At 38.5% G+C, this 26,923-nt stretch overlaps 3 protein-coding genes across 3 annotated transcripts; 1 reads left to right on the top strand and 2 right to left on the bottom strand.

Moving 5' to 3' along the window:
• Positions 1-792: 792 nt before the first annotated feature.
• On the bottom strand, positions 793-4,969 carry eif4ebp3l (eukaryotic translation initiation factor 4E binding protein 3, like). The gene is made up of 3 exons (XM_037780727.1): positions 4,586-4,969; positions 2,353-2,529; positions 793-1,390 (listed from the first exon to the last, which is right to left on the bottom strand). Exons 1-3 carry the CDS (start codon positions 4,713-4,715, stop codon positions 1,362-1,364), a joined length of 336 nt encoding a protein of 111 aa, XP_037636655.1. The 5' UTR covers positions 4,716-4,969; the 3' UTR covers positions 793-1,361.
• A 3,484-nt stretch (positions 4,970-8,453) lies between these two features.
• On the top strand, positions 8,454-23,827 carry acsl4a (acyl-CoA synthetase long chain family member 4a). The gene is made up of 15 exons (XM_037780170.1): positions 8,454-8,582; positions 11,013-11,533; positions 11,623-11,800; positions 12,095-12,204; positions 13,958-14,096; positions 14,199-14,349; positions 16,477-16,600; positions 16,755-16,826; positions 16,962-17,101; positions 17,203-17,375; positions 17,467-17,541; positions 17,637-17,825; positions 18,020-18,134; positions 21,419-21,576; positions 22,457-23,827. Exons 2-15 carry the CDS (start codon positions 11,177-11,179, stop codon positions 22,612-22,614), a joined length of 2,139 nt encoding a protein of 712 aa, XP_037636098.1. The 5' UTR covers positions 8,454-8,582; positions 11,013-11,176; the 3' UTR covers positions 22,615-23,827.
• nxt2 (nuclear transport factor 2-like export factor 2) lies at positions 23,826-26,389 on the bottom strand. The gene is made up of 4 exons (XM_037780173.1): positions 26,195-26,389; positions 25,954-26,040; positions 24,322-24,466; positions 23,826-24,132 (listed from the first exon to the last, which is right to left on the bottom strand). Exons 1-4 carry the CDS (start codon positions 26,207-26,209, stop codon positions 23,948-23,950), a joined length of 432 nt encoding a protein of 143 aa, XP_037636101.1. The 5' UTR covers positions 26,210-26,389; the 3' UTR covers positions 23,826-23,947.
• Positions 26,390-26,923: the final 534 nt, after the last annotated feature.

Genomic DNA, 26,923 nt, shown 5'->3' on the forward strand with positions numbered 1-26,923 from the left:
TTTTTATGAAACAAACATTTAAAACTTTAAATTTGACCTTTGTATTGTTGTTGGCGCGCAGGCTGGTTCTCCATAACTGGAAAAATCCACAACCTCTCAGTTGCATTTTATGGTTGAGAGATGTCATACAGCACTTAAAACTAGAGAAACTCAGGTTTATGCTTCGTGGCTCTGCCAACAAATTTGAGAAAATGTGGCGTCCCTTCGTGGACTACACTGAATCTAAGCTTAAATCTCCTCTTATGTCATTTGTGGACCTAGTCATTATTTTTGGATACACCGCATCAATGAAATTTCATGTTGAATTGTAAGCAACTTGAATCCCCCCTTTTTATTGTATTTATTTATTTCTCATTGAGTTTTTAATCTTTTGCTAATTAATCTTTTCTTTCATCCTTTTGTTCTCTTTTGTTTGTAAAACAAAAAATATAATTAGCATTGAACTTCTCTGTAAAACTTAAAAAACAATAAACAAAACAACAACTTCAAATTCAGTTAAGAAAAATCCTATATTTTATGAAAATAGCAACAAAAAAAAAGTAGACTAAAGTAGATATTTTTTCTCTCCTACATATGTATCATCAGTGTGTGATATATGGGCTGGGTGTTAAAATGGTACACAGTTAAGCACTTTATATCCGCGTGCAGCTCTACAATGCAAGGGAATTACCCAACTCAATGGTTTTATTACACGTTCTGTCATAGATACATAGAATAACAATGTCCTACGCATTGTTCGAAGTAGAATGTGATATAGGCTAACATTTAATGAAAAAAGACACAAGCGATTGCTGGCAGTCTGAATAGCCTTTATTTGAAATTATTCACATCTCAGCTCTCCCTCCATACAAAACAGTAGGAGCTGATATTCAGTAGGCCCTGACCCCCAATATCAGGAGACACTCATTTGCCCATCACAAAGAAAGTCAGCCATCCGTATTTGGGGGTGAAATACAACAAAACAACTGATGCCTGCAGTGAAAAACTCTACATGTCTTAATGTAATCATCTTATATTCCCCAACTTAAAAAATAGGCTAAATTGTACAATGTTATTTACAAAAGATTAAAAAAAGTGAAATCAAAATGGATTTTTTCAATCCTGCTGCAGCTCTGAAGTGAGTGAGCCACCGATCAGCCCATTAAATACCATTTTCTTTGTTTAACACACTTTTTTTCCTAGGGTCAAAAACACCCTACTGTTTTCTAACTTTTCCATCCTTTTTTTGGTTCCTCACAAAAGCTTTTATTTAAAAAAAAAAAAAAAGGTGAAAAAAAGCTTTATATGTAATGCATTACAGTCATAAATGACCTCCGAGGTGTTTTTAACTAATAACTCTCCACAGGAGGTAATACTGGAGCTCAGATGTCCATCTCAAACTGGTTGTCATCTGTTGAAAAAGGAAGAGAAGAAACAGTTAAGATTATAAATGGGAGGTGTTTGACAATCAGCTGTCAGTTGAGTCTGCAGACAAAGCACAACCACACCTTAACAGACTACAGACAAGATGGCAAAGTACAGACCTAATCAATGCGTTCATAACTGGCAAGAAAAAAACAAAAACACTGGACTAAATGGGTGTAGCTCGCAAATCCAGACCGCATGACATATGCTGTGTGTTTACCAACTCAGACAAGTGAGATAGAGGAAAAGAGGGTCAACACTAATCCTCGTGGTCTTTAGTTTGACAGGAGGAATGGAGAGGGGCAGATTGATGGTTTGATGTATTCCGCTCAATAATAAATCTCAATTTGCCCATGAACCCAAACCTTTAGTTACACTGCCATGAATCATTGCCAGAATGACGTCTTTTATCTCAAACATGTCATTATATCCTCTGGGGAGGGCCATCAGAAACACTGAACGTTCAGTAAACCCTTAACTGTTGATATCTTTCTTAACTCCTCAGCAACAACAGATTTACAGTTGACACTATTAACCTGGATTTAAAAGTCTGGTTCTACCCCTGAAAGACTAAACACGTGACTCCTGTCCCGGTCCTTAACACAGCACAAATACTGTGCTACTAGAATGTAGGCATGGCACTGTAGGAACACATGCTGCACCTATCTGCTGTATAACACATGTTGAATAATCATGACTCAGTAAAATGACAACTCAGGGTGGAAACAAAAGGGTTGCAAGTACGTGAGAAAACAGCAGGAAGAGCATTATATGCATGAGGATATTGATATGTGTAGTTCTCTTATTAAATAACACTACGAAAGTGTGCAATGTGGGGGATATATTGATTTCATAAAACCACAAAAAGCATGAAACATTGACATGTTTTTGCACACATCAACGAGTCAAGCTCAGAGAAAACAAAAAACTTAGTAGTTGCATGTTTACCTGCAATGTTCTTCTCTTCCTCCTCTTCCTCCTCTTTGAGATCCTGTAGTTTCCCCATAGGGTGTGTAGCAGGTACTGTTACCCCGGGGATCTGGGGCAGACAGCATGGGGGAGTCCGGGCAAGAGGGGAATTTCGACAATCCATCAGAAACTTTCTGTCATAGATGATGCGGGTGCCTGAGAGACAAAAGGGAAAAAAGAAAATCTGGTGTTTGACCTGCAGTAAACAAACATTAAATCTCACTTCCTGGTAGGAAATTAAGTTAATTCTCTGACAACATATGATTACAAGAGCATCTTGGCAAGGTGCACATTTGGGGAGTTACGCATCATTATCTTCTACCGGAGGGGATTTGAATAGGAAAAGTAGGTTTGTTTGTGTGTGTGTGCAGAGGGGAGGGCTGAAGGCTGCCATGAGTTCTTAGAAATCATAGCACAAAACATTCTCTTTTGAAGCAGGAGGCCTTGAGATTAAAGCCACATGTTCGTTCTTTCACTGGGTAAAGTCATTTAACATTGACGGCAGATGTGACACGCTTAGGTGTCTATCCAAGGATTCCTGAAAGTGCTGACATGATTGAAGCAAAACCCTGCAGCTTGCCACATCTAAAATCTTCTTGACACGACTCATGTCTGTCACCATCTGGACTTGGACAGACTCCAAGCGAAAAACAGCGTCGTAAAAATGGCGTGTTGTGATAAGTTTGACCAGGATATGACTGAGTCAAGGAGTGGATTGCTGCTTCTTTACTGGAGTTTGAACCTCCTCGACCTCGCCACGAGGAAAAACATGTTATGCAATGACTGTGGTAAGCAGTTCGTCCCGGACAAAGGAAAGTAAAGCAGAGGGAGGAGAGAGAGAATTGGGGCAAGGAAAGAGGGCTGGAATGCAAGCTATAGCGCAATCGATGAATTGCAAGGCAGAGTGCAGTGCATTTATGTAAAAAAAGAGGTCAGTCTTAGCAATACATGGCATGACCCCAGTAAAGCGAAATGTGTTGCACACAAAGTGGAACACAAGTCAAAACTCTCTGGTGCAAGTTCCTATACCAGTGCTGTCAATTGGTACTAATAAAATAAATATATCTTGCTCACACTGCCCATGCATTAGAGGTTTCCTTCCCCTCCTCCTCCTCCTCTTAACTTGTACAGAATGTTCTCTACTGTTCCTGAAATGCAAAGCAGAGAGCAGCGCGTATAGGACGGCCTCCAGCTCCTCCACCAAGGCAGAGGCCAATCACTCTGCTGTTCTGGCAGTTGAACACACACACACACACACAAACACACCCTCTTTAAATCACAAGTCACGGGGTAGACAGCTCTTGTTGTCGTCTTTAGACATGCAGCAACAAGTGACAGTGTGTTGTTGTTTTTATTTGTCACGTTTACGTGCCAATAATCATGTATCTATCTCATGTACTTCAAAGTGACAACTATTGTTCTGCTATCAGCAATCAAAGATAAACATGTCTGTTAATATGTGGTATTTATTTAAAGTGTAATTTGAAACTTACTAATATAAAACAACCAGCACAGCTCCCAGTAGACCACTTAACACCAAAAACTGACAATAACCTGATATTTTCAGGTGGAATTTAATTTCATTCTCACTGTGCAATATCATTTTCCACTTGTACAATTTTGTTAATAGTCTGTTTATTGTCAATACTGTACACACTGCTCCCATTTTTATACTTCCTTCTATTTAAATGGTTCTTTTTTTACTCTGTTAGCTGATGCAACTTGTTTTTTGCACTATCCCCTTTGCTGCTGTACACTGCAAATTTCCCCACTGTGGGACTAATAAAGGAATATCTTATAAAAAGAATTGTACATGAGTGTATATTCTATGTAATAGCACTTCTTGATTCCATTGTTTGGTTCAACTTAGTGTTCAAAACTAACAAATGACAGCCAACTTGTTGACAACATGAGGGTTGCAGCCAACTAAGCAGAATGAGAGCAACAAGGCATTTATTCAACTTTCTTATAGTTTTGTTTATATGGTTATTTTACAGTGTTAGGGTGAGCTAAATAACACTTTAAAACACTTTTTCTCAGCTGTTTTATTTTAATGCTGTTTCCATTGTTTGCAACTTCTCGCGAGAGTTTGCACGACAATATTTTGCACGACAAAACTGTTGAGTTACACAGCTAAGTTAGCTGACTTTTTCTGGCAAATTCCACACAAAAGTAGACATATGGAAAAAGCGTTGCACTCCCCAGGTCTTACCTCCAGGCGTGGTGGAGAAGAGTGTCCCCCCGGGTGTCTGGCTGTAACAGTCGGGTAGCTGGGACCAGTCCTTGAGGGTGAGTGTCCTGGTGGGGATTGGGCAGCTCTTCACTTCATTAGTGGTCGACATGCTTATAGCTTTCTGCTGCGAGGCTGCTGCTGCTGCTGCTGCAGGCGGAGAGTGAGGGACTAGTGGGTTTTAAAAGTCCTCAAAAGTCCCAGTGGGGTTTCACTACTGACAGTAAACCAAAGTAAAAAAAGTTGCACAACTTTTAACTTGTAAACTGAGACTTCAAACAAGCGCAGAGTTAGTTTGAGGCCCGCTCCGTTTGCTACAAGCACCTACCAAACGCAACCATGTGCTGTATTTGTACCACCCACAGCTGCAGCAGCCACTCGTGATGTTTTTGTGCAACAGCCATGAGACACGTGGGGGCCACGGATATGTGATGCGAATGTTTTCCTGTATGGGACAGCTCGAGGGGGCGGTGCTAACAAAACGGGGATTGCATCAGAGTCACACATCTCCTCTGCTCCTCTATTTAAGAAACTCCAGATTATTTTTTTTTTTTTTTTTAACAATGTCTTTATTGTTTTTTTTTGTTATACAAACATCAGCATTATTATGCAATATATTCAATACAGGTTTCACTTTAACAAACATAACATCAGAATCAGAATCAGAATCGTGTTTATTGCCAGGTGTAAGAGGTATACACTAGGAATTTGATTTGGTTTTGTTGGTGCAAGTAAGCAGTATAATAACAAAAGAATAGATAAAAACGTTAGAATAAAATAAGAATACAAAAATTGAAATTCTACCAATATACAATATACAAAATAAGCTATAAACAAAAATAAACATGATATAAACAGATAGTGCAAATGGATTGAAAAAGGGGATTGAATCAGAATCAGAATCTTGTGTATTGCCAGGTGTAAGAGGTATAAATTACTCATTACATACATTACATTACTTTACACTATACATCCTTTATACCACTTTATAGACTGCACATATGTACATATTACATTTATTTATTGCACATACTACATTAATTTATTGACGGACTGCACACACTATGTTCACCCATTCACTCTGTATCTTTTATATCTCTATTATTGTTTTTATAATTTTTGTATACCTTTACCTCTCCTGTGTTTCACTCTGTTTGCTGATGTTGCTGCTTTGACACCTGAATTTCCCTCCGGGGATTAATAAAGGTTCATCTTATCTTATCTTATCTTATCTTATACACTAGGAATTTGCTTTGTTTTTGTTGGTGCAAGTAAGCAGTATAATAACAAAAGAATAGATAAAAAACGTTAGAATAAAAATAAGAATAAAAAAATTGAAATTCTACCAATATACAATATACAAAATAAGATATAAACAAAAATAAACATGATATAAACAGATAGTGCAACTCGATCAGAGTCACACATCTCCTCTTGCTCCTCTATTTAAGAAACTCCAGATTCTCCTTTTTTTCTTTCTTTAACAATGTCTTTATTTTTTTGTTTTTCGATAAGATTTAGAGGAACCAAATTATGGAGTAGCTTTCCACATCTATCAATAAACTGTTCATCTGTCAAATGTTTCAAAAGTCGCTTAAGGGGTCATTTAATTGCTGTCTTGTAATTGCTTTTCCCCCATGCTGTCCATGTATCTGTTTTTATGTTTTTAATTTTTTTCCCACTCACAATGTTGTTTAAATTTATTTTTTTTGTTATGTTGTATAGTCTTAAATTGTGATAAACAAATAAACAAATAAGAGAGACAGAAAAAATCTGTTGATTGATTATTAGATATTATGATGAGAACATAAACATTTTCGAGACCCGATTGTGTAGGTATGTTATTTTACTCTACAGGAGGAAATATACTGATTAATAGTGATAACGTTACCACCAGCCCTTGTCTCACCCATCAAGCTGATGTCATTCAGTTGTATATTGCTACACAAAATTGTTCTTTTGGTGAATGGGGGTAAAATTGATAACTGAGAAATTTCATGATTTTCAAAGTGGGGTCAACAAGGGCATTAAGAAAATTGCTCTCCAGGGCTCCTCTGGTTCACAAAACAAGCGCATGTCCAGCTCGTCCGTGTTACTCACTCGACCACACTGCCTCCTACAGGCGCGTCGCTGTATGGGGCTACTGCACGTCTCTCACGTCAACAATCAATAAGGTTAATAGTGTCATTTCCTGTATCTGTTCTATTTTATTGACCTATTTCTCCATTACATATTTATACATTGAGTATATATGTTTTTTTGTGTATGTTATTAGGTCATGTTTGTGGTACTTTGTATTTATTGTAGGCCTATTGCTTTGAACCCTTACTCTGATTTTATTATCAACTTACCCCATCCCTTGGGTGATGTATCATCGTTCTACATTGGGTTTTTGGGGTGGAAAAGATGAAAAACTAAAGAAAGAAAGAAAATACGTGATCCAAATGCCTGTGGAGTTTTTTCTATTTGGTTCATAAATATGACTTTCTACACAGTGGACACAAAATGAAGTAACACAGCTTGCTGATTTTATTTCACATTTGATTTATAAAGTCGATTTCCACTGAAAAATATACAATAGAAATATGAATAAAGAAAGAATATTGCTTCCAAAAATACTGCTACAAAAAAAGGAAAATTTGAGAAAATGTGTTTAATGAGGAAATTGATTTTCAAATGATAAATATCAAAACTACTTTGTACTTTCAATTTCCACTTTCAGTTCCATTCTAATTTCTATGAGGACGTTACTCCTATTTCCAACCACTAGAGGGCGACATCGACCTGAATACATTGGGGCCACTGTTTTTATGCATAATTGTATATTTATATATATTTGTTTAACAAATTGTCAAATTTAACAAATTTAAACTCACTGCAGCAGAGGTGCATGTAAATGTACAATTTCAGTTTTCCAAATGGAAGACAAAAGTAGTATCCTACTTAAAAATACAGTTAATCTCTGTGTTTTAGGCCCGTATGATTACTGTACTATAGCACATCAGCACTGTTTTTGTTGCCTTTGATGATCAGTCAATCAATCAATTGTATATGTTTCATATGTAATCAAATAAGGTACAATTCCAGATAAATGTAATCCCGCCAGTTCCCTCAAATTGTGCATTTAAGAGTGAATAGGAATAGCGAATAGGAATGTTATGGACGAACCACTCTTCAATAAGTCTAACGTTACTCAAAATACACACATTTAAGTTCAAGATTCAAGATTCAAGATGTTTATATAAGTTATAAGTTATATTACAATTATAAAAGGAAATACTTTGTACAAGGGCATATTAAGAACATATACATATCAGGAAGCATGAATATACATATATAAGAAATACTTTGTACAAGGCATATTAAGAACATTTACATTAAGAACATATAAAGTATATACAGTATAAGATATATTTTTGTGTGAGAAGGTGTCGTATGAATTATCTATTTAAAAGTCTGATGGCCTGGGGGGGGAAAAGTCGAATACAAGTAACGTGAAAGAGTTTATATATTTATATTTAAAATCATTTTGCTCATTAAACACATTCTCTCAAGTTTTTTGTAGCAGTATTTTTGAAGCAATATTCTTTCTTCATTTCTATTGCTATTGTATATTTTTCAGTGGAAATAAAGACTTTAAGTGGAATTTACTTTATTTATGTCTACTTTGGATCATGTGTTTCTTTTTTTTCTCCTTTTCTTTACTTTTTTTTATTTTTCCTCAAACATTTAAATCAAAGAGTAAATATTTATATATAACATCCTTAACAAATTACAAACATAAAAGACTAAATACGTACATACGTAAACAGGACGTAAGAGGGGGGAGAAAAGAGAGCCAATCCTCCTCGGCTGCCTATTGGTCCAGAAATATGGAATCAGATGACGTAGTAGTTCCGGTTTCTCGCTCCTCAGAAAAGGTAACTCTCGGTCATTTCTGTGTTAGACACACGACTGACCCGGTTTCCCTCCACTGAAGGTAAGAAAGCATCCAGCCTGTTGGATAAAGCAGGGTATCACTCTCTAGCTGCTCACTGTAATCTCATTACTGTCGTGTTTATCCGTGTGTAGGTTTAATGTTGAGGTTAATGTTGTGTTGGTGTTTCGCTACATCCTCAGCAGCTGTAACGTTAATGAGCTGAATGATGCCAGGCTGTACCAGCAACCAGCGTGGCGGCTTTTGTCATCATTTCATCCGCCACCGCGCTCCTCAGCCATTGTCAGATAACCTCTAAATAACGTCTTCATAAGGAGGTTGAATTCAACTCACGAGTCAGGTCATTTTATAATGATTATAATGATACATTCTGATTTAGTGGGATTCATTTAAACATAGCTTTTGTGTTATGAGACGTTTTTGAACATGAAGTTGTGTAAAGTAGAAACAACCATGCAGTTGCTCACACTGAATTTGAGGCATTTCCTGGTATAAATAGTGGTAATATGTGGCTTACATTGGCAATATCCGTCCAAAATGGCTACTTTTGTTGCCATGGACATAACTAATAATGTGATGTGTGTACTCCCAAATCATATTTCACAACAAAACACAACAAAATGATATATATGGTTTCAAAAAAAAACACTAAAAGAGCATTACTTAACAAGAAACTGTAGTAATTAATAAGTATTCTTGGGTGTGTGAGGGTATTATATGGGCATTCCATGTTAAATGTTAGATGATGATATTTATCTGTTAGATCATGATAGATTCAGTCAGAGCCGCTCTATTTTCTTTGTGTTTTAGTTCTTTAAGTTGTTATTGTTTTATTTACAGTTGACTGTGTATTACGATGTGTTATGTTAGTCTATGATGAGTAGTGTGAATGTGTATTTTTGTGTATTGTCACCATGTAAACTATGTGGACCCCAGGAAGAATAGCTGCTGCTATGCAAAAAAGCTAATGGGGATCTAAATAAACAAATGAACCTCAAGGAAATGTTGACTACTACTGGGTTTCCAGTGTTAACACACGTTATCAAGTCTGATCCATCAGGTTGGGTTTATCACACCATGCCATCTTCATCAAGACACGCATACCGTGATGATGATTGCAAATGAACTACTGTTATTTGAATTTTTCTGTGGTTAATTAAATTTACTTAAACAAAGTAGTCACTGAGCTATGTTACACAGCCTCTGTATTATAGTGAAGGGAGTGTCTGCTACTTATATGCGGTTATTACACAAGAATGTTTTCTGGTTTGCTACTGTTCACCTCAGTGAACTGAAATCCACCATCCTGCTTAAGGCCCAAGCAGAAGTTATAGCGGCATCACAATCTTTATTTATCTTCTGGAGTAAAGCCAGATTGTTTTTTTCTTTAGATATACGGACGTGTGTGTGACGTGGATTGGAGCTATGATTCACTGGAATTTGAATGAATCACCATGTGTGTAAAGCGAGGATAGGGATGGAAGGTTACTTCAGTACATGACTGTCTGACTTTTTATTTATCATAAAGTAGTCAATGGAGCTGAGTAGACACATAGTCATGTTAATACCCACACTTTTTCCGACCGCTGTAAGTGTTCAGTTTCATTCCTCCTCTTCTTCCCGGCTGGTGTGGGGGTTATTCACTCTGATGAAAACTAGGAAAAAGTGCAACACTTACTTTAATCAGTGATATCTCCTTTGTCTCCCTGATGTTGAAATCTAGGTGAAAGTATTCAGTTTTGTCAGATTTAACTCCTTCATCTACCCTGCACTCACTGCGAGGTAGTAGTGACCTGAGCTTGTCCTAGAGTGACCTTTCGCAGAACACTGAGTGGGGTGAGCTCCAAGAGTATTGTCATTGGTTGTCCTCACAGGGTTGTGGTCATTGGACAGTGGTCAGTCTGATCAGAGGGTCTCAACACTGCTTCGCTCCTTCGTGACGTCTCAGATGACGCATCCTTTATTGTTCACAGGCAGACAGTTTGAACACTAGAAGGGAGGGCACTTGAATATTTGAAACACGCCCTCCTAGGAGGTGTCACATATATAATTGAGCATTGAAAGCTGACAGACACACAGAGGCTGTGTGGTACAGAGTAAAAGAAGGAGGTGAGTCTCTGACAAGTGTAGTTCTTTAGCCAGCAAAGCGCAATCTTCCTGGGTGTAAGAGGAAGTTATAAAGGGATTGATTTAAATGACTTTCAGATACAGATGGTTGATAGCCTTTAGTAAGTAGCTGACTTCTTTGATGCACAAACAACTATTTTGTAAGGTTCTGGGTTTTTTTTGTGAGAAGTTTGCCACCAGACGCACTTAGTTAACTTCCTCTTCCAGACAGCTATTGGCACGGAAGAGGAACCCTGATGACTTTCTTTGCTCTGATTCTTTTTTTTTTTTACATGTAAAATGAATTATTTCACATGTGCTTGATAACTTTCTCTGATGGTATTTTCTGTTTTATTCCAACTCTAGGTGTAACATTTTGCGGACAGTGGACCAAAGCTTTTCATACTACAGTTGTGGGATTCTACTCTGTTTTTTTTTTTCATTCCGAGGATTCCCGTCTGATACACCTGAAACATTAATAAAACTGGTCTGAAGACCACGTCTGCATAGTTCCCTTCCACAAGTACAGGATGGGCCTCCAGTCAGACTCTTCCCTCCAATCTATCCTCCTGTTTCCAGTCCACCTTGTGGTATGGCTGTACTCCGTACTGTCCTTCCTTCCCTGGTACTACATCACCGGTGCCGGGGAAAGAAAAGCTCTGTCCAAGCGAACTAAGGCCCGTTCCACTTCGGGCTGTGCGGAAGGGCCGTACCGCTGCGTGGACCACTTTGATTCCTTGGCCAGGGAGGATTTCCCAGGCAAGGACACACTAGATAAGCTGTTTGAGCATGCTGTGCAACGCTTCGGACCACAACACTGTCTCGGCACCAGAGATTTACTGAGTAAAGAGAATGAGATTCAACCTAGCGGTAAAGTATTTAAAAAGGTAAGGATTCCAATTCCTATATATGTATATTTTTTGGGTGAGAGATGCTTGTGGGGATAAAGATGTCTGATGACTCTTTCTCCTGCTAGCTGATCTTGGGGGAGTACAGATGGCTCTCCTACAATGAAGTGGACTCTGTAGTCAGTCAGTTTGGCAGTGGACTGGCAGCTCTGGGGCTGCAGCCCAAAAGCAGTATTGCAATCTTCTGTGAAACCAGAGCGGAGTGGATGATCACCGCCCAGGCATGTTTCAGGCGCAACTTCCCATGTAAGTACATTATGTACAGTACAGTAATGCAGGATGTTATGTAACAAAGTGTGAATAATATAATCAAAGTTGGAAATAAACAGCAGCCAAATGCTGGTAAAATATGCAAGTGGCTGCTAGATTTGCTTCACTCACAAGCCAAAAAAAACAATGGTAATCTATTGAGTGGCTGGTAGATTATGGATTATGGAATCTACTAGCCAAAGTGGCAGGTGGAGAAAAAGTTAATTTCCAACCCTGAATATAATAACTGCTTTATGTTGTAACTCACTGAGTGTTTTGTATTCATAACAGTGGTGACATTCTATGCCACACTGGGAGAGGATGCGATCGCATTTGGACTGAACGAGACTGGAGTTACACATCTAGTTACCAGTGCGGAGCTGCTTGAAAATACACTGAAAGTGAGTTACAGCACACAGAACAGCTCCCTCCGATTTCAATAGAAGCAATGATCAAGGTCATGAAACAGCTTTTCTATCTATATAAACTAAGGCTGTCAATCGATTAGAATATTTAATCGCGATAAATCGTTAATTTATCACACTTTTTTTTTATCTGTTCAAAATGTACCTTAAAGTGAGATTTGTCAAGTATTTAATACTCTTATCAACATGGGTGTGGGCAAATAGGCTTGCTTTATACAAATATGTGTATATATGTATATGTATATGTGTATATATATATATATATATATGTATATACACATATACATATACATATATATATTATTGGAAATCAATTAACAACCCAAAACAATGACAAATATTGTCCAGAAACCCTCACAGGTACTGCATTTAGCATAAAAAATATGCTCAAATCAGAACATGGTGAACTGAAGCCCAACAGACAACAATAGCTGTCAGTGTGTCAGTGTCTGACTATAACTTGCCCCAAACAGCATGTGATTATCATAAAGTGGGCATGTCTGTAAAGGGGAGACTCGTGGGTCGCCATAGAACCCATTTACATTCACATATCTTGAGATCAGAGGTCAAGGGACCTCTTTGAAAATGGCCATGACAGTTTTTCCTCGCCAAATTAGCGCAACTTTGGAGCATATATTAAGCGTCCTTCGTGAAAAGCTAGTATGACATGGTTGGTACCAATGGGTACCTATGTTTTTTTTAGTTTTATATGATACCAGTATCTTCGCTCTAGCTTTAAAACTGAGCCTGCTACAACCTTAAACATTGAAAGTTGTGTCAATGCGTTAAAGAAATTAGTGGCGTTAAAACAAATTTGCGTTATTATCGCGTGACAACCCTAATATAGACCTTTTCTCACTTGACAACGTAAACAGTCTAAATGAGCCCCTTTGTATTTTCTGTTGCACAGTTTATTAATGCAGCAGCTTACAGGAAGTAAACATGGACCAAAGCTGTTGCCCTAGCAACAGAATGGCAATGAAAAGATCTATAAGTAGCTCCAATAGTCATCATCAGATGACGCACATTAAATACTGTACATAATTTCATTAACATCAAAGCTGGTATGGGTAACCCAGAAAAATAAAGTGTATTGTCTGCAGCCACGTGGATAATGTAATCCTTTTACAGCGCACAGAAACAACAATGATCAACCTATAGTCATGAACCAGCTGGTCTGTCTATATAAGTAGCTCCAATAGTCGTCATCATCAGATGACGCACACTACAAACTGTACATAATTTCATTAACATTACAGCTAGTATGGGGCACCCAGAAAAATATAGTGTATTGTCTGCAGCCACATGGGTGAATGAATGAACACAGTGTCTGTTGAGATGTATTTAATTAGGAAACATGATAGTCTGTTACTAATGAATGGTGCTCAGCCTTACAACATAATTGAAGCTGGTGTGACTTTCTATATGAAGACAGATCAAATTCATTATGGAAGTTGTTTTCAACACATTATGCTTGTAAAGCCATTTTTAAATGGAGTGCAACAAAATGTGGATAACATCTCAAATGACCATTTTAGATTCCTAACTTCTTTTAATGGGTCTTCCAGTAGTTCCAGTGGATGATTTTTTTTATTTACAGATCAGGTTGCTGCAGGTTATAAATATGATGTCAGCAATTATGGAGCTAGAAGTTAATCTTATTTATAAATGGGAATCATGTGATTGGGCATCCTGTTGTAATAGCGTCTTTGTCCTCCTTTCTGTCCAGAGTGTGCTTCCACAGATCCCAAAACTGAAGCACGTGATCTACGTGGACCAGAGGAAAATAAGCACAGAAGGCTTCCCAGCAGGACTGTCCACCCACAGCATGCAGGCCGTGCAAGAGCTGGGCGCGCTGCCTGAGAACAGTATGTATTTGTCCGAATCACCTTAGTCAAATTCTGGGGTTAAAAACCTCACACACGCATACACACATAGTACAAGGCAATAACTGGTTGTTTGGCTTTCAGTGGAGAGGGAAATTGTGAAGCCCCAGCCCTCCGATATGGCCGTGGTGATGTATACCAGCGGCTCCACAGGCCGACCCAAAGGAGTCATGATCGTCCACAGTAACCTGATTGCAGGAATGACAGGCCAGTGTGAACGCATCCCTGGACTCGGGTGAGTTTCAGTATTAGTCAGTATACGTGATCTAGTGTAACACAGTTTGCACAGCTGGATTTATTTCATCATTCTCCAGCCAGGGTTCAATTTATCCCAACTTTTTACCCCCCAAAAAATGCCCTAGTCGGGGTAGTACTCATTATTAGTTATTCTCAGATGGATATCGCTGTTTGTTGTATGTAGAGATGCGTGTGTGTACAGTAGTGCCGCAGTGGCACTGTCCCGGGCACTGAAATGGGGGAGATGGAGACAGACGCCGCACCGCGAAGCTTCGAATACCTTTGAATATTTCTCACTGAAGCTTTGAAGCCCAACAACCCTAGTTGAAAGTTTAGTTAGGCTCTGCTGTCAGCTTCCCGACTTATTTTAAAAAAGACAATAGAGAAAAAGAGCGATTGCGCGAGCTAGCTGATAGGGCAAGTGGTAGAAGAGACAGACAGTGCTGTGAATGGGAGAACTTTTTTTTTTTTTTCCTGATTTCTTTTTTTTTCACGGCGGTTATGTTCTAAAGCACAAATAAATAACTATCAAACACTCAACAGATGACTTACTGTGGCGACAGATGCTCTTGGTTTCATTTTCCACCTTTGTATTTCTCTTTCGATATTTAATTTAATTTTTTTTCAACATAATAAAATGACACAATACACAAACCTACAATTGAGACAAGAAAACCACAAAACAAAAACTCACTCATACACACGCTCGCAAACAAAAAACACAACAAACAATTAAAATAAGAATAAAATGCAATCATCAGCAATAGTCACAACCCGGTGAATTGAACAATTACACATACTCATACTGTTATATTTGTTACACCCATACTTATTATTCTTGACCATTCCTCTTCCTGATATATTGTTATTGGGGACCAGTCACTTACAAACACATCAAGAGTACTTCTTAACACATGTGATAGGCTCTCCAATGGCAAAATAGACATACGGTTTTCATACCACGTTACAATATCAGGGGGTTCCAACCATTTTTTATAATATTGTGAGGCGTGCAGCATACAAAGCGACTCTAAGAATGTACCTGTACCTACGTTCATAATTTGAGTCTAATCCCAGTACAATTATGTGGATTTAGAGGTATATCTATGCCAAATACTTTCTTAATCTCACTTTAGACTGACAGCCAAAAAGTTACAACTTTAGGGCATGACCACATAGGATGATTATATGTGCCACAGCTATTTTTCCATTTTAGACATAATGGGGAGCATATAGACATAGTCATATTTAGATCAAATAGCTGGGGTTACATGTAGTCTGTGAATAATCTTATATTGGGTCTCATTATTAGAAGTTGTCATTTTCTTTGCATTCAATAAAATGTTTCGCCACATATCGTCATCATCAAGATGGGACCCAAAATCTTCCCCCCAAGATGTTTTACTATTGCCAGTCGGAATGTTAACAAACGTTATATGTTATAAATATAGCTTAAAGCTTTCTTCCTTAGAGAAGAAGCTTTCAATAGTATATTTTTCAAGTGATAACTCCTAAATTGTAAATAGCGGAAAAAGTTGTGGTTGAGGAAGGTAAAAATTCATACCTTTTTGTATTTCATTCATTACATCCAGCGTTCGTCTCTTCTACTATGCAGCGGTAAATGTCGTCACAGTGAGATAAAACCCAAGGTTTATTTTTTCAACCCGTTTGTTTAGATGAGGCTGCAGAGTGTGTTTACAGTACCCCTGTGACAACCAGCAGCTCTCGTCCCACGTCATGTTGCTTTTTCCTACGCCAGCAGGCTAATTTGCCTAATCTTCGCATGTCTTTAGATCGCTATGGAAACGCAGACAACAGTGCGCTGAAGGAGCCTTTTAGTTTCTTGAAAAGTAGTCCCAAGACTAAAATTTCCAGGAACTTCTTCGTGGAAACAGGGCTTTAAAAAAATGAGAAGACAACTGTAGAATGTTTCATGAAAAATGATGCCGGGATAGGCTTCCAGCAGCAGCTATATAGAGGTGTACAGCGACATTTTTGACACTGTGTTATCTATATTCGCAAGCTGTGAACCACAATCAAAGATGCTTGGTGTGATCATCTTAAACGGAAACCGTGTAGTAGCTGCCGGCCCTAACCTTTACTTTCTCTTTCTGTGTTGTGGCAGGCCTAATGATACTTACATAGCCTATCTCCCCCTGGCTCATGTTCTGGAAATGACCGCTGAAATCTCCAGTGTCACATATGGCTGTCGGATCGGCTACTCGTCCCCCCAGACACTGTCGGACCAGGTAATACCCAGCACCACCAACACCAGGTTGTGTTGTATTTGTCATGCTATATTTCTTTATAACACACCTAGGTGTGGTTACTGATATGACATTGTTGCCATCAGCTTACTCATTGTTGCTGTCTAATGCAATCAGTGCCTTCTGTTCCCTTTAGTCGACTAAGATAAAGAAAGGAAGTAAAGGAGACTGCTCTGTGCTCCGACCCACCCTGATGGCAGCTGTGCCGGTAAGAATCCTACTTAATATCATTCCTCTGTCCATCACTCACTACTCTGTTCTCCTTCTTTCTGTTTGCTCAGTTTTACACACATTTTTTTACCCTACTCATCCTCAAATGTATACATTTTTTTCTCCTTAAAAGGAAATCATGGATCGCATCAACAAGAACGTGATGACCAAAGTGCAGGAAATGAATTTCATTCAGAAGACGCTGTTTACACTGGGCTACAAATATAAACTGGAGCAGATCAAGAGGGGATATGACGCACCACTCTGCAATGCGTAAGAAAGAAACCGTCGTGTCTCCTTGAGTGCCCTTTAGAAATGTGGTTGTGGTTCTTTGACTTCAAATCGAATGCTGTGTTTGCAATCTGTCTTGGCAGCCTGTTGTTCAAGAAAGTGAAGAGACTTCTGGGAGGACGGGTGAGGATGATGTTGTCCGGAGGAGCCCCCCTGTCCCCGGCCACTCAGAGATTCATGAATGTGTGTTTCTGTTGTCCAGTGGGTCAGGGCTACGGGCTCACTGAAACCTGTGGAGCAGGCACCATCACAGAGGGTAAGATGAGAGTGAAAGAGTAAAGTAGGAAGACACTGTAAAGATGAGACTGAATAAGTATCTTATTAAGATATCATGTCTTGTTATACAGTTGTGGACATCAGCACCGGTCGCGTTGGAGCTCCTCTTATTTGCTGTGAGATCAGACTCCGGGACTGGGCTGAAGGTACGGTTGAATAACCTGTTGGTACACGCTGTACTTACAGTGCGGAATGAGAAGTATTTTTTAATCACAGGGTTTATTTTAATACTATATCTCAGGTGGCTACACCAGCAAAGATGAGCCGAACCCAAGAGGCGAGATCCTGATTGGCGGCCCCAACGTAACTATGGGTTACTACAGGCAGGAAAGCAACGATAAGGACTTTTTTGTGGATGAAAAAGGTCAGAGATGGTTCTGCACCGGAGATGTGGGAGAGATCTACGCAGATGGTTGTCTACAAATAGTCGGTGTGTATATTTGTTCTCTAATTTATTACTCAGGCCCGTGGCTGTCATCTGATAGCGCTTGTAAAAGGAACACCATACATACTTAATTTCACAGCACTGATCTACTGTCAATGTGGTTCTTACACTGACAGGGAAACTGTTTGTTCTTGATAAAAGAGCACTGTTGTGAACAGAATTTTCCTACCCTCATTTAGACCGCAAGAAAGACTTGGTCAAGCTGCAGGCCGGGGAATACGTGTCTCTCGGTAAAGTCGAGTCTGCTCTGAAAAACTGCTTTATCATAGACAACATCTGCGCTTACGCAAACAGGTAAGTTAAGCCTTCATTTATTTAGGGAAAGTTAAAGACATACATGTAATATCTAACAGTTGTCGGTTGGTTTAAGACATTAAACCAGAAACGACATTGCCAGAAACGCCCAGAGCAAAGCCAAATAATAAGAAAAGAGTAAATACAGGCAGAGGGCTACAGGGTCTCTGCAGAAACGGACACTGCCACACACTTCTAGTGGGTCAAAAGTGATGATTGAGAGGGAATATTTTTGTATCAGTCTATACATTGTTTTTTAGGAAATTCTTGCATATTAAACCTTTTTAAAGTCACAGGAAATGTGATTTGCGCTTCTTCCATATCAACTATGTAGCAAAACGCAAAGCATTTAAAGTTACTGAAAACTTCAAATGACAACTAAACGTCACTGTTGGCTTTTCACACAAACGTCCAGAAGCCAGGGCGGTGTGGGCGGTTACCTACAGTTAAGGAAGTATGTGAAATCCTTCCTCCCAGGTTTTGCCACAGTTAAACCAGATGAACTTGATCAGTGTCTCACTTTTACAATGCCTTTCAAAATCTCAAAATACCTTCTACAGATATAAAGAAAACTTGGGAAGAGGGATTAGGTGAAAACATATCAACCAACCTATGGAAAAACAACCCGAGACTTATCCATATATGTTGTTCACAGATCGCATTATTCCAAAGACAAACTTCACACATTGTTTTCAGATGTCTCACCTCTGTGTGATAAATGTCGGTCAGCTGAAGCCACTCTTTCACGTAGCTATGCATTCTGCTCCAAACTACAACATTTCTGGATAGATAGTTTTGGGGCAAAATCATTCAGCTTTGATTTCTCAGAGCCGATTCTTGTACCTTTTTAAAGGTATAATATGTAGGAATTTAAAAAGAAAAACAAACAAACAATGTATAGAATGATAAAAAAGAATCCCTCTCAACCATCACTTATGACCCACTAGAAGTGTGTGGTAGTGTCTGTATCTACAGAGAACCTGCAGCCCTCTGGCTATATTTTCTTTTTTTCTTATTTTGCTGTGTTCGGGATGTTTCTGGGCTTCAGCAATAACGTTTTATTTCTCTGATTCACTGCTTTGTTCTCACTAACGCCGCCCCCTCTCTTCAATCACTCTATAGCTCGCTCCACCATCGCTGCTCTCCCCTCCCTTGCTCGCTATTTAGGCCAAACTTTGAATGCCTTGTGTTTACAAGTACATGTGTGCTTTTGTTAATAACTCCCAAATATTTCCTCCATTCTTGTATGCAAATCCACTGCAGCAGTTGGTGATAATGCACCCTCCATTAGAGCTTGCAAATATGGATGAAATTACATGATAATCATAAGTAATTTTTTTCATTATGGATGAATTTCACTATATTTGCTCACATACCACATTAAACCAACTCATATGCATTATTTCAAATTTTGTGGTAATACCAAGGGACATAATACAATGTAACTTAAATATCCATTACATATGGAAGATGTAAAAGATAAAAATGTATCAATATTTATATCTATGATCATACGGTGGGGAGTTTGTTTATATTGTGAATCCATATACACCATATAGAAAGCTTGAGAAACTGTCTTCCACCTAAAAAAGTGATTTACAGTACGATCCAGTCCTTGAATTTCAACCACGAAACTTGACATGTGATTTTGTTTTTCACACCTAAAAACATACTGTGATATACATTATTATATTCACATTATCCAGTCCTTATATTTAGTTAGAAATGTGTATTTTTTAGGGCAGCCAGTCAATTAAAATATTTAATCGTGATTAATCGCGTGATTGTCCATAGCTAATTGTGATTAATTGCAAATTATTTGCACATTTTTTATTTATTCAAAATGCACCTTAAAGGGAGATTTGTCAAGTATTTAATATTCTTATTAACGTGGAAGTGGGCAAATTCGATTGATTTATGCAAAAATATGTATATATTTATTGTTGGAAATCAATTAACAACACAAAACAATGACAAATATTGTTTGCTCAAATCATAACATGGCAAACTGCAGCCCAACAGGCAACAACAGCTGTCAGTGTGTCAGTGTGCTGACTTGACTATGATTTGCCCAAAACTGCATGTGATTATCATAAAGTGGGCATGTCTGTAAAGGGGAGACTCGTAGGTACCCATAGAACCCATTTTCATTCACATGTCTTGAGGTCAGAGGTCAAGGGACTCCTTTGAAAATGGCCATGACAGTTTTCCTCGCCAAATTAGTGCAATTTTGGAGCGTATATTTAGCCTCCTTCGTGATAAGCTAGTATGACATGGTTGGTACCAATGGGTTCCTACGTTTTTTTTAGTTTTATATGATACCAGTATCTTCGCTCTAGCTTTAAAACTGAGCCTGCTACAACCTTAAACATCGCAAGTTGCGTTAATGCGTTAAAGAAATTAGTGATGTTGAAACAAATTTGCGTTATTATCGCGGTAAATTTGACAACCCTAATATAAAAAATTTCAAACTAGACAACATAAACATTCTAAGGGAGCCCCTTTGTATTTCCTGTTGCACAGTTTATTAATGCAGCAGCTGACAGGAAGTAAACATGGACCAAAGCTGTTGCCCTAGCAACAGAATGGCAATGAAAAGATCTATAAGTAGCTCCGGTAATCATCATCAGATGACACACATTAAATACTGTACATAATTTCATTAACATCAAAATGAAAATGGCCATGACAGTTTTTATAAGTTTGGAGCATTATTTAACTTCCTTTGCGACACGCTAGTATGACATTGTTGGTAACCATGGATTCCTTAGGTTTTGTAGTTTCATATGATGCCAGTATCTTCACTCCAGCTTTAAAAGGAATTTGCGTTAGTGTGTCATTATTGCAGTAATTTTGACAGCCCAAGTATTTTTGTGTCATTAATTTGAACAAATTTAGTCATCACAGTATTGTAACTTCATCGTTACCCCATTTGAACATGATATTTAATATTGTACAATATATATTGTATAAACTAGTCCCATCCTGGCCTTCTCATGCTAACAATTACTCAAGATATCCCAGTAATAGTAGTTGCATGTTTTTCAACCTTCCCAGTTTAGATGTTGACCTTTATGTCGTCGTCCCTCTTCTTTCATTTTTTCACTTTCACACATCAAAATCCAACTTCTGTCAGCACCTCCTTTCTCACTATTTCAACTTTCAGTTCTGCATTTTGGATGCCACGTCTTTAATGACTTCAACTGCAATATTTCAGCAGCGAGCATACGTATACATTTTTTCTGTGGCCTTTTATCAACATCTTTTATTGTTCATCCTTTCAGTGAGCAGAACTACGTGATCAGCCTTGTCGTTCCCAACCAGAAAAGGATGACGGACCTGGCCAAACAGAGAGGCATTGTGGGAGAATGGGAGGAGATCTGCACTCACCCCGACATGGAAAGAGAGGTTCTGAAGGAGATCAAGGAGGTTGCTGCTAACAGTAAGAAATGACCACGTGTTTTCACGATATTGTGATATGGCTGTACTAATTAGAGGCAATCTTTTTCTTCTTCCTAAGTAGTCTGCCTTCCCATGCATGAAAATAAAGCAAACTTTGCCCATAGGTCCAGTCTTATGCTTCGTCAACTGGCTTTGTGGGCGAATAGTCCTGATGGTGGCGCTACAGCAACCGTCTAAAGTTTAAAACTTTGAAAATTTATAACAAATCAGCCGTTCCGAACTCTGCAACTTCCACCAAATTTCGGCCCACGTGAGCAAAAATTATCAGATGCTTCAGCCTGGCAGGAATTATGAAGTCCATCGCTCTGTTTTTCTCCTGCCACTTTTTTTGCTCAATTGACACCAAACTTGCTACGCTGCATCTTCAGACTGTCCTCCACAAACGATCCAGACATTTTTTTGAATGATCAAAAATCAAAAGTTTTAGTGCAAACAGTACTGCACACAGCTACTACAAATTATCGCTATATAAAGCTCCAATGTTCATGAAAATAAATGAGAATGATTTTGAGGTGACAGTAGATGCAGGGTGGTAAATTTCAGAATTTTATCGCCAAACTATATTTTTGACTGTATTTTGAATTCTATTCTCATGTGAACCATTGCAGTCAATGGAAATCAGGAATATTCAAATATCAGTTTTTCACTAATGGAGCAATCCATTTTTATTACACACACACAGCTGTGCAGCACCTAAAATTATCTTTACTTTTATGCGTACTTCTGTCCTTATCTCTGCCGATACATGTTCTATATGCTATGTACCAATATTTTAGTAGTAAAGAGCACTATTCATTGTACTATACTTTGATAAATGTGGTTGAGCATCACTGTTCTCTTCACCTTTCTTCCATATATAGTTAAACTCCAACGATTTGAGATTCCAGTGAAGGTACATCTGAGTCCAGAGCCGTGGACGCCTGAGACAGGTCTCGTCACAGATGCGTTCAAGCTGAAGAGGAAAGAGCTGAAGAACCACTATCTCCACCACATAGAGAGAATGTACGGGGGCAAATAACTTCGCTCACTTTCACCCAAGAGTCTCCATTGTAACCGTAACTACTGTAAATACTCTTCCCGGTGATACCCAGTAGGATTTCTATGCTGTTTGTGTACCACAGGCGTCCAAATGAAAATGTCTTGAACAGAAAAGCTGGAGCTGTAGATAGTTGTAGTTGTTGATCCGTGTGTGCTGCTTTCTATTTTTGTGTGTGTAGGAGTTTTGATTGTCAAAAGAAATGCACTCAAATGGCAACTCTTATTCCACGATAAACGGTCCGAGACCATTACAGCACTCAACTGCCATCCACTTAAACGTGCTGGCACTCAGTTTGTAGCTAATAAAAAAATACCACTGTCCTCCATATGTTGCTTTGTTGTTACTTCCATTGAATATATTAACAACTGTAATCATCACGGAGGTTCATATTGCTCTTTTTGTAAAGTTGGAGTACTGATGTTACTGTGCCTTCAGTCTGCAGTACTTGTGTAGTCAAGCAGAAGTAAGCTGTGTCTAGATAAAAAAAAAAATGGTTTACACATTTGTTACCAAAATGGCTAAACTGCCATGTTAATGTTTACTTGAGGAAAAATATTTCCACCCAGATATACACCGACATGGATCATATAGAATAAAACATACTCGTGGTCATGTCTGCTTATCCACCTATTTTTTTTGTTTTATTTATGCTTTTTGCTATTGTGTCAATTGCTTCAGAGAGTAAGACCAAAATGTGTTCACATAAATGACTCAGGAAGATAAGCAAATGTTTAATATATTAAATCGTTGAATAGTTGGGAACTTGTATAGAAAGCCCTTTTGTTAAAATTCTCGTGGGCAGTGTATTTATTTAAGAGCGAGCATGGTTAGCTACTAACCAACTGCTTAAAATGCTTATTAGCATTAGTTAGTCAGAACTGGCTGTAATACTGTGTGTATTTTACCTCAGTTAATACTGTGCGTATTTTACCTCAGTTAACAGGTTAATGTACAATTTGGTATATGGTTCTATGAAGTGAAGTCTGTTCATTTTAATATAGGAGTGTTTTCTATGTATTTTCCAAGTATCGTGTTGATAGATTTGCATCATTAAAATTGTATGGACGCAGTCATTGACACTTGTCGACATTGTCGCTTTACGGTTGGTCATTTGGTGATCTATTTGTATTTATTACTCCATTATGATCACATGCCTTGTGCAACATTTTAAGAATAAACATTTCTTTTCGTATTATGTGGTGTATGACATTTTTATTGTTACAAAAAAGAAATAAACAAACTGCATCTAGATTATCACGAATGTATCAGTGTTCGTACATTTCAGAGGGGAAAAGCTGAGACGAGCAGAGCCTCAGCTATTCCAGTCTTGAAATCGAAAACAGTCGCTAGCAATCTTCCAAACAGGCTGGTCATTGTTGGGTGTCGCCTGAGCCGTCAAAAGAAAGTTCTGGTTGAAGAAACGCTGTTTGTTCCCTTCAAACTTGACCGTCCCACCAGTCACCACAAGCAGTGTAGTCTGACCTTGGGTTGCTTGCTCTGTGAATAAAGAAAGGGGAGATTGATGCTGGATTAATGCACCTTCACTAGAAGATTCATATTTTCTCTTTAATTTGAAAACATGCACTACATGTTAATGATCTGCTTTATATTTGCACAGTTCTCCTCTACTCTAGTATCACCAATGGCACTTGAATATGTTTTTTAGTTTGAGATTGCCCCACTGACCGTGAACTGGCTGACAATCCAGTGTTTGAACTTGGAACTCGCTCGAGGGCAACGACTCGAAAAACTCGCCCAGGGCGTCCTGTCCTGACACAGCATTCCCATTCCACACCAAGGTCGCCTTGTCCAGGTAGAGTCGAGTCAAGTTCTGAGACACATGAGTCAGTAAATCATTTATGAACAGCAATAACATCAACCGAAAGCAGAACATGTGCTCTACAGCCAGACCAATACTGTTTTTTTGGATGTCAACACAGATATTGAGTCTTATTTTATATGGAAAATCTTACATTTCTTCTGTAATTAATACAGTAATTCTAATGGGACAGCATCATATCCATATATGAAAGTGAAAAAACAGAGAACCTAAATCTATTGTGTTTATTAATGAAACAAAATACTTTGTGAAGTCATTGAAAAAAAACATGAAAGCCATAAAACTACTGAAAAACTTTGAAGATGACCTTTTGTTATAACATATAAGAAGTAGATTGCCCAGGATGCATCATGCTAAACAATCCTTTATAAGTGAATACATTTCTCATAGTTTGCTTACTCAAAAGTCCCCTGTAATTGTATTTGTTTTTATTATTTATTGTATTAAGATAAGATATTCCTTTATTAGTTCCGCAGTGGGGACATTTGCAGTGTACAGCAGCAAAGGGGATAGTGCAAAAAACAAGATGCATCAGCTAACACAGTAAAAAAGAGCTAAACAAAGTGTAACAAAATATGAACCATTTAAATAGAAGGAAGTATAAAAAATAGGAGCAAACAGTATATACAGTATTGACAATAAACAGACTATTAACAAAATTGCACAAGTGGAAAATGATATTGCACAGTGAGAACGAATGAATGAATGAATGAAATTCCAACTGAAAATATCAGGTTATTGTCAGTTTTTTAGTGTATAAGTGGTCTACTGGGAGCAGTGATGGTTGTGGATTCAGACAGCTGCAGGAAGGAAGGACCTGTGATAGCTCCTTCACACACTTTGGGTGGAGCAGCCTGTTGCTGAAGGAGCTCTCCAGTGCTGAGATGGTGTCCTGCATGGGGTGGGAGTCATTCTCCATCATGGATGACAGCTTAGCCATCATCCTCCTCTCTCCCACCACCTCCACTGATTATATAGTTTACTTACTGTTACTTTTTTCTATTAAATATGGTATATGTGATGATTACATTGTCAAAACTGTTGTCACTGTCCCATTCTTAAATTGAAATAATAGTGTTATTGAATAATAATAATGTATTGATATTGATATACATTGCTAGGCAACAGCTTGGGTTCATGTTTACATCCTGTCATCTTATGTCATTCACATACAATACAAAAGGAAATCATCTGGGACACATTTGGACTGTTTTTTCTCTGGTCCCAAAGGTCCCATTAAATGTGTTGAGTTGCTGAGTGGGGTATTTTACAGTTGAAAAGTAAAGCAGTCACTGCTCCCTGCTGACCAAACTATGTAATGACGACACTGTCCTGTTACCTCAAACACATCTTTGACAGCTTGGGACTGCAATTTCTCTACGATATATCCAATATCTCATACATTATAGCTCATACAAATGATTTAAAATAACTGGTTAGCTCTCCAAGTCAGAGAAGCAAAGCAGACCATCTCTCACCCTTCTCTTCTTATCCATGCAGTCGTAGTAAATGTTGACAAACTCTTCTGAATATCTGCACGACTGGTCCACATGGGTCCTGAAATCCTAGAGTGACAATCAGCACTTAATTAAAATCCAGATCAGTCAAGTTGGACATAAAAGGCACACATTGGAAACATGCTAACGTTAGCTTAGCTACAAAACAACAAGTTAGCTGGCTGATTTCAACACTAAAGTATGGCGAAAGTTTCACACTTACCAGCGTGTTCGCCATTAGAACAGATATAGTAATCAGTACGACACGGAATATACTGACTAACTATCAGATAGGATAGAGGAAGATATGTTCAAGCATAAATGTGGGAGGCTTTTCTTATTCAGCTAGCAGCCAAACAGCCATTGTGCCTCATGTAATAGTGATGTGTAGGTCGCGAACGAGCCGGTTCAAAGAGCCGGCTCTTTTAAGTGAATGATAAGAGCCGAGTCCCGTCCGAGAACCGTTTTGTTTTTTTCTTTAATTAATTCAAGGCAGAATGATAGGACGATCTTCTCTGCATCACGGGCACTCCATGCAGTGACTGTGACTGAATGTTGTGTTATTGACATCCGTGCGACCAATCAGGTGATGACAGACATGGATCATACCATCAAGCAGGGAGAGGCGCGGGTGCACGGCACGCTGACGGTCTACATGTACAGAGCAGGAGGGAGAGGAGGAGAGAAAGAGAGAGAGAGGAGTGCGGTGCGCGAATAGCAGACAAGATGAGTGACAGTCGGAAACGAAGCAGCATGTAAAATTATGGTATTATGGAAGTTAGAAGGTTTAGTATAATTATATTGAACAATTTAAGTGATATATGTGCACACATACTAATCATAGGTCAAAACAGCGCTACATTTTGGCTGAATTATAAAAGGCAGAAGTGGTAAAACGAAGGGCCGTTTGGGAGCCGAAAGAGCCGGCTCTTCTTGGTGAGCTGAGCCAAAT

This window comes from Sebastes umbrosus, chromosome 9, assembly GCF_015220745.1.
Source record: "Sebastes umbrosus isolate fSebUmb1 chromosome 9, fSebUmb1.pri, whole genome shotgun sequence".
In the NCBI taxonomy this organism is placed as follows: domain Eukaryota; kingdom Metazoa; phylum Chordata; class Actinopteri; order Perciformes; family Sebastidae; genus Sebastes; species Sebastes umbrosus.

Bases quoted from the DNA above. Each gene is read 5' to 3' on its own strand.
- eif4ebp3l (XM_037780727.1), bottom strand. From the start codon at position 4,715: ATGTCGACCACTAATGAAGTGAAGAGCTGCCCAATCCCCACCAGGACA. The intron at 2,530-4,585 runs GTAAGACCTGGG...TTTGTCTCTCAG, and splicing joins CTTCTCCACCACGCCTGGAG to GCACCCGCATCATCTATGAC. The intron at 1,391-2,352 runs GTAAACATGCAA...CTTTTTCAACAG, and splicing joins GGAAGAGAAGAACATTGCAG to ATGACAACCAGTTTGAGATG.
- acsl4a (XM_037780170.1), top strand. From the start codon at position 11,177: ATGGGCCTCCAGTCAGACTCTTCCCTCCAATCTATCCTCCTGTTTCCA. The intron at 16,601-16,754 runs GTAATACCCAGC...TGTTCCCTTTAG, and splicing joins CCCAGACACTGTCGGACCAG to TCGACTAAGATAAAGAAAGG. The intron at 17,542-17,636 runs GTACGGTTGAAT...ACTATATCTCAG, and splicing joins ACTCCGGGACTGGGCTGAAG to GTGGCTACACCAGCAAAGAT.
- nxt2 (XM_037780173.1), bottom strand. The intron at 24,467-25,953 runs GTGAGAGATGGT...CATGTGTCTCAG, and splicing joins GCATGGATAAGAAGAGAAGG to AACTTGACTCGACTCTACCT. The intron at 24,133-24,321 runs GTCAGTGGGGCA...CTTTATTCACAG, and splicing joins GGATTGTCAGCCAGTTCACG to AGCAAGCAACCCAAGGTCAG.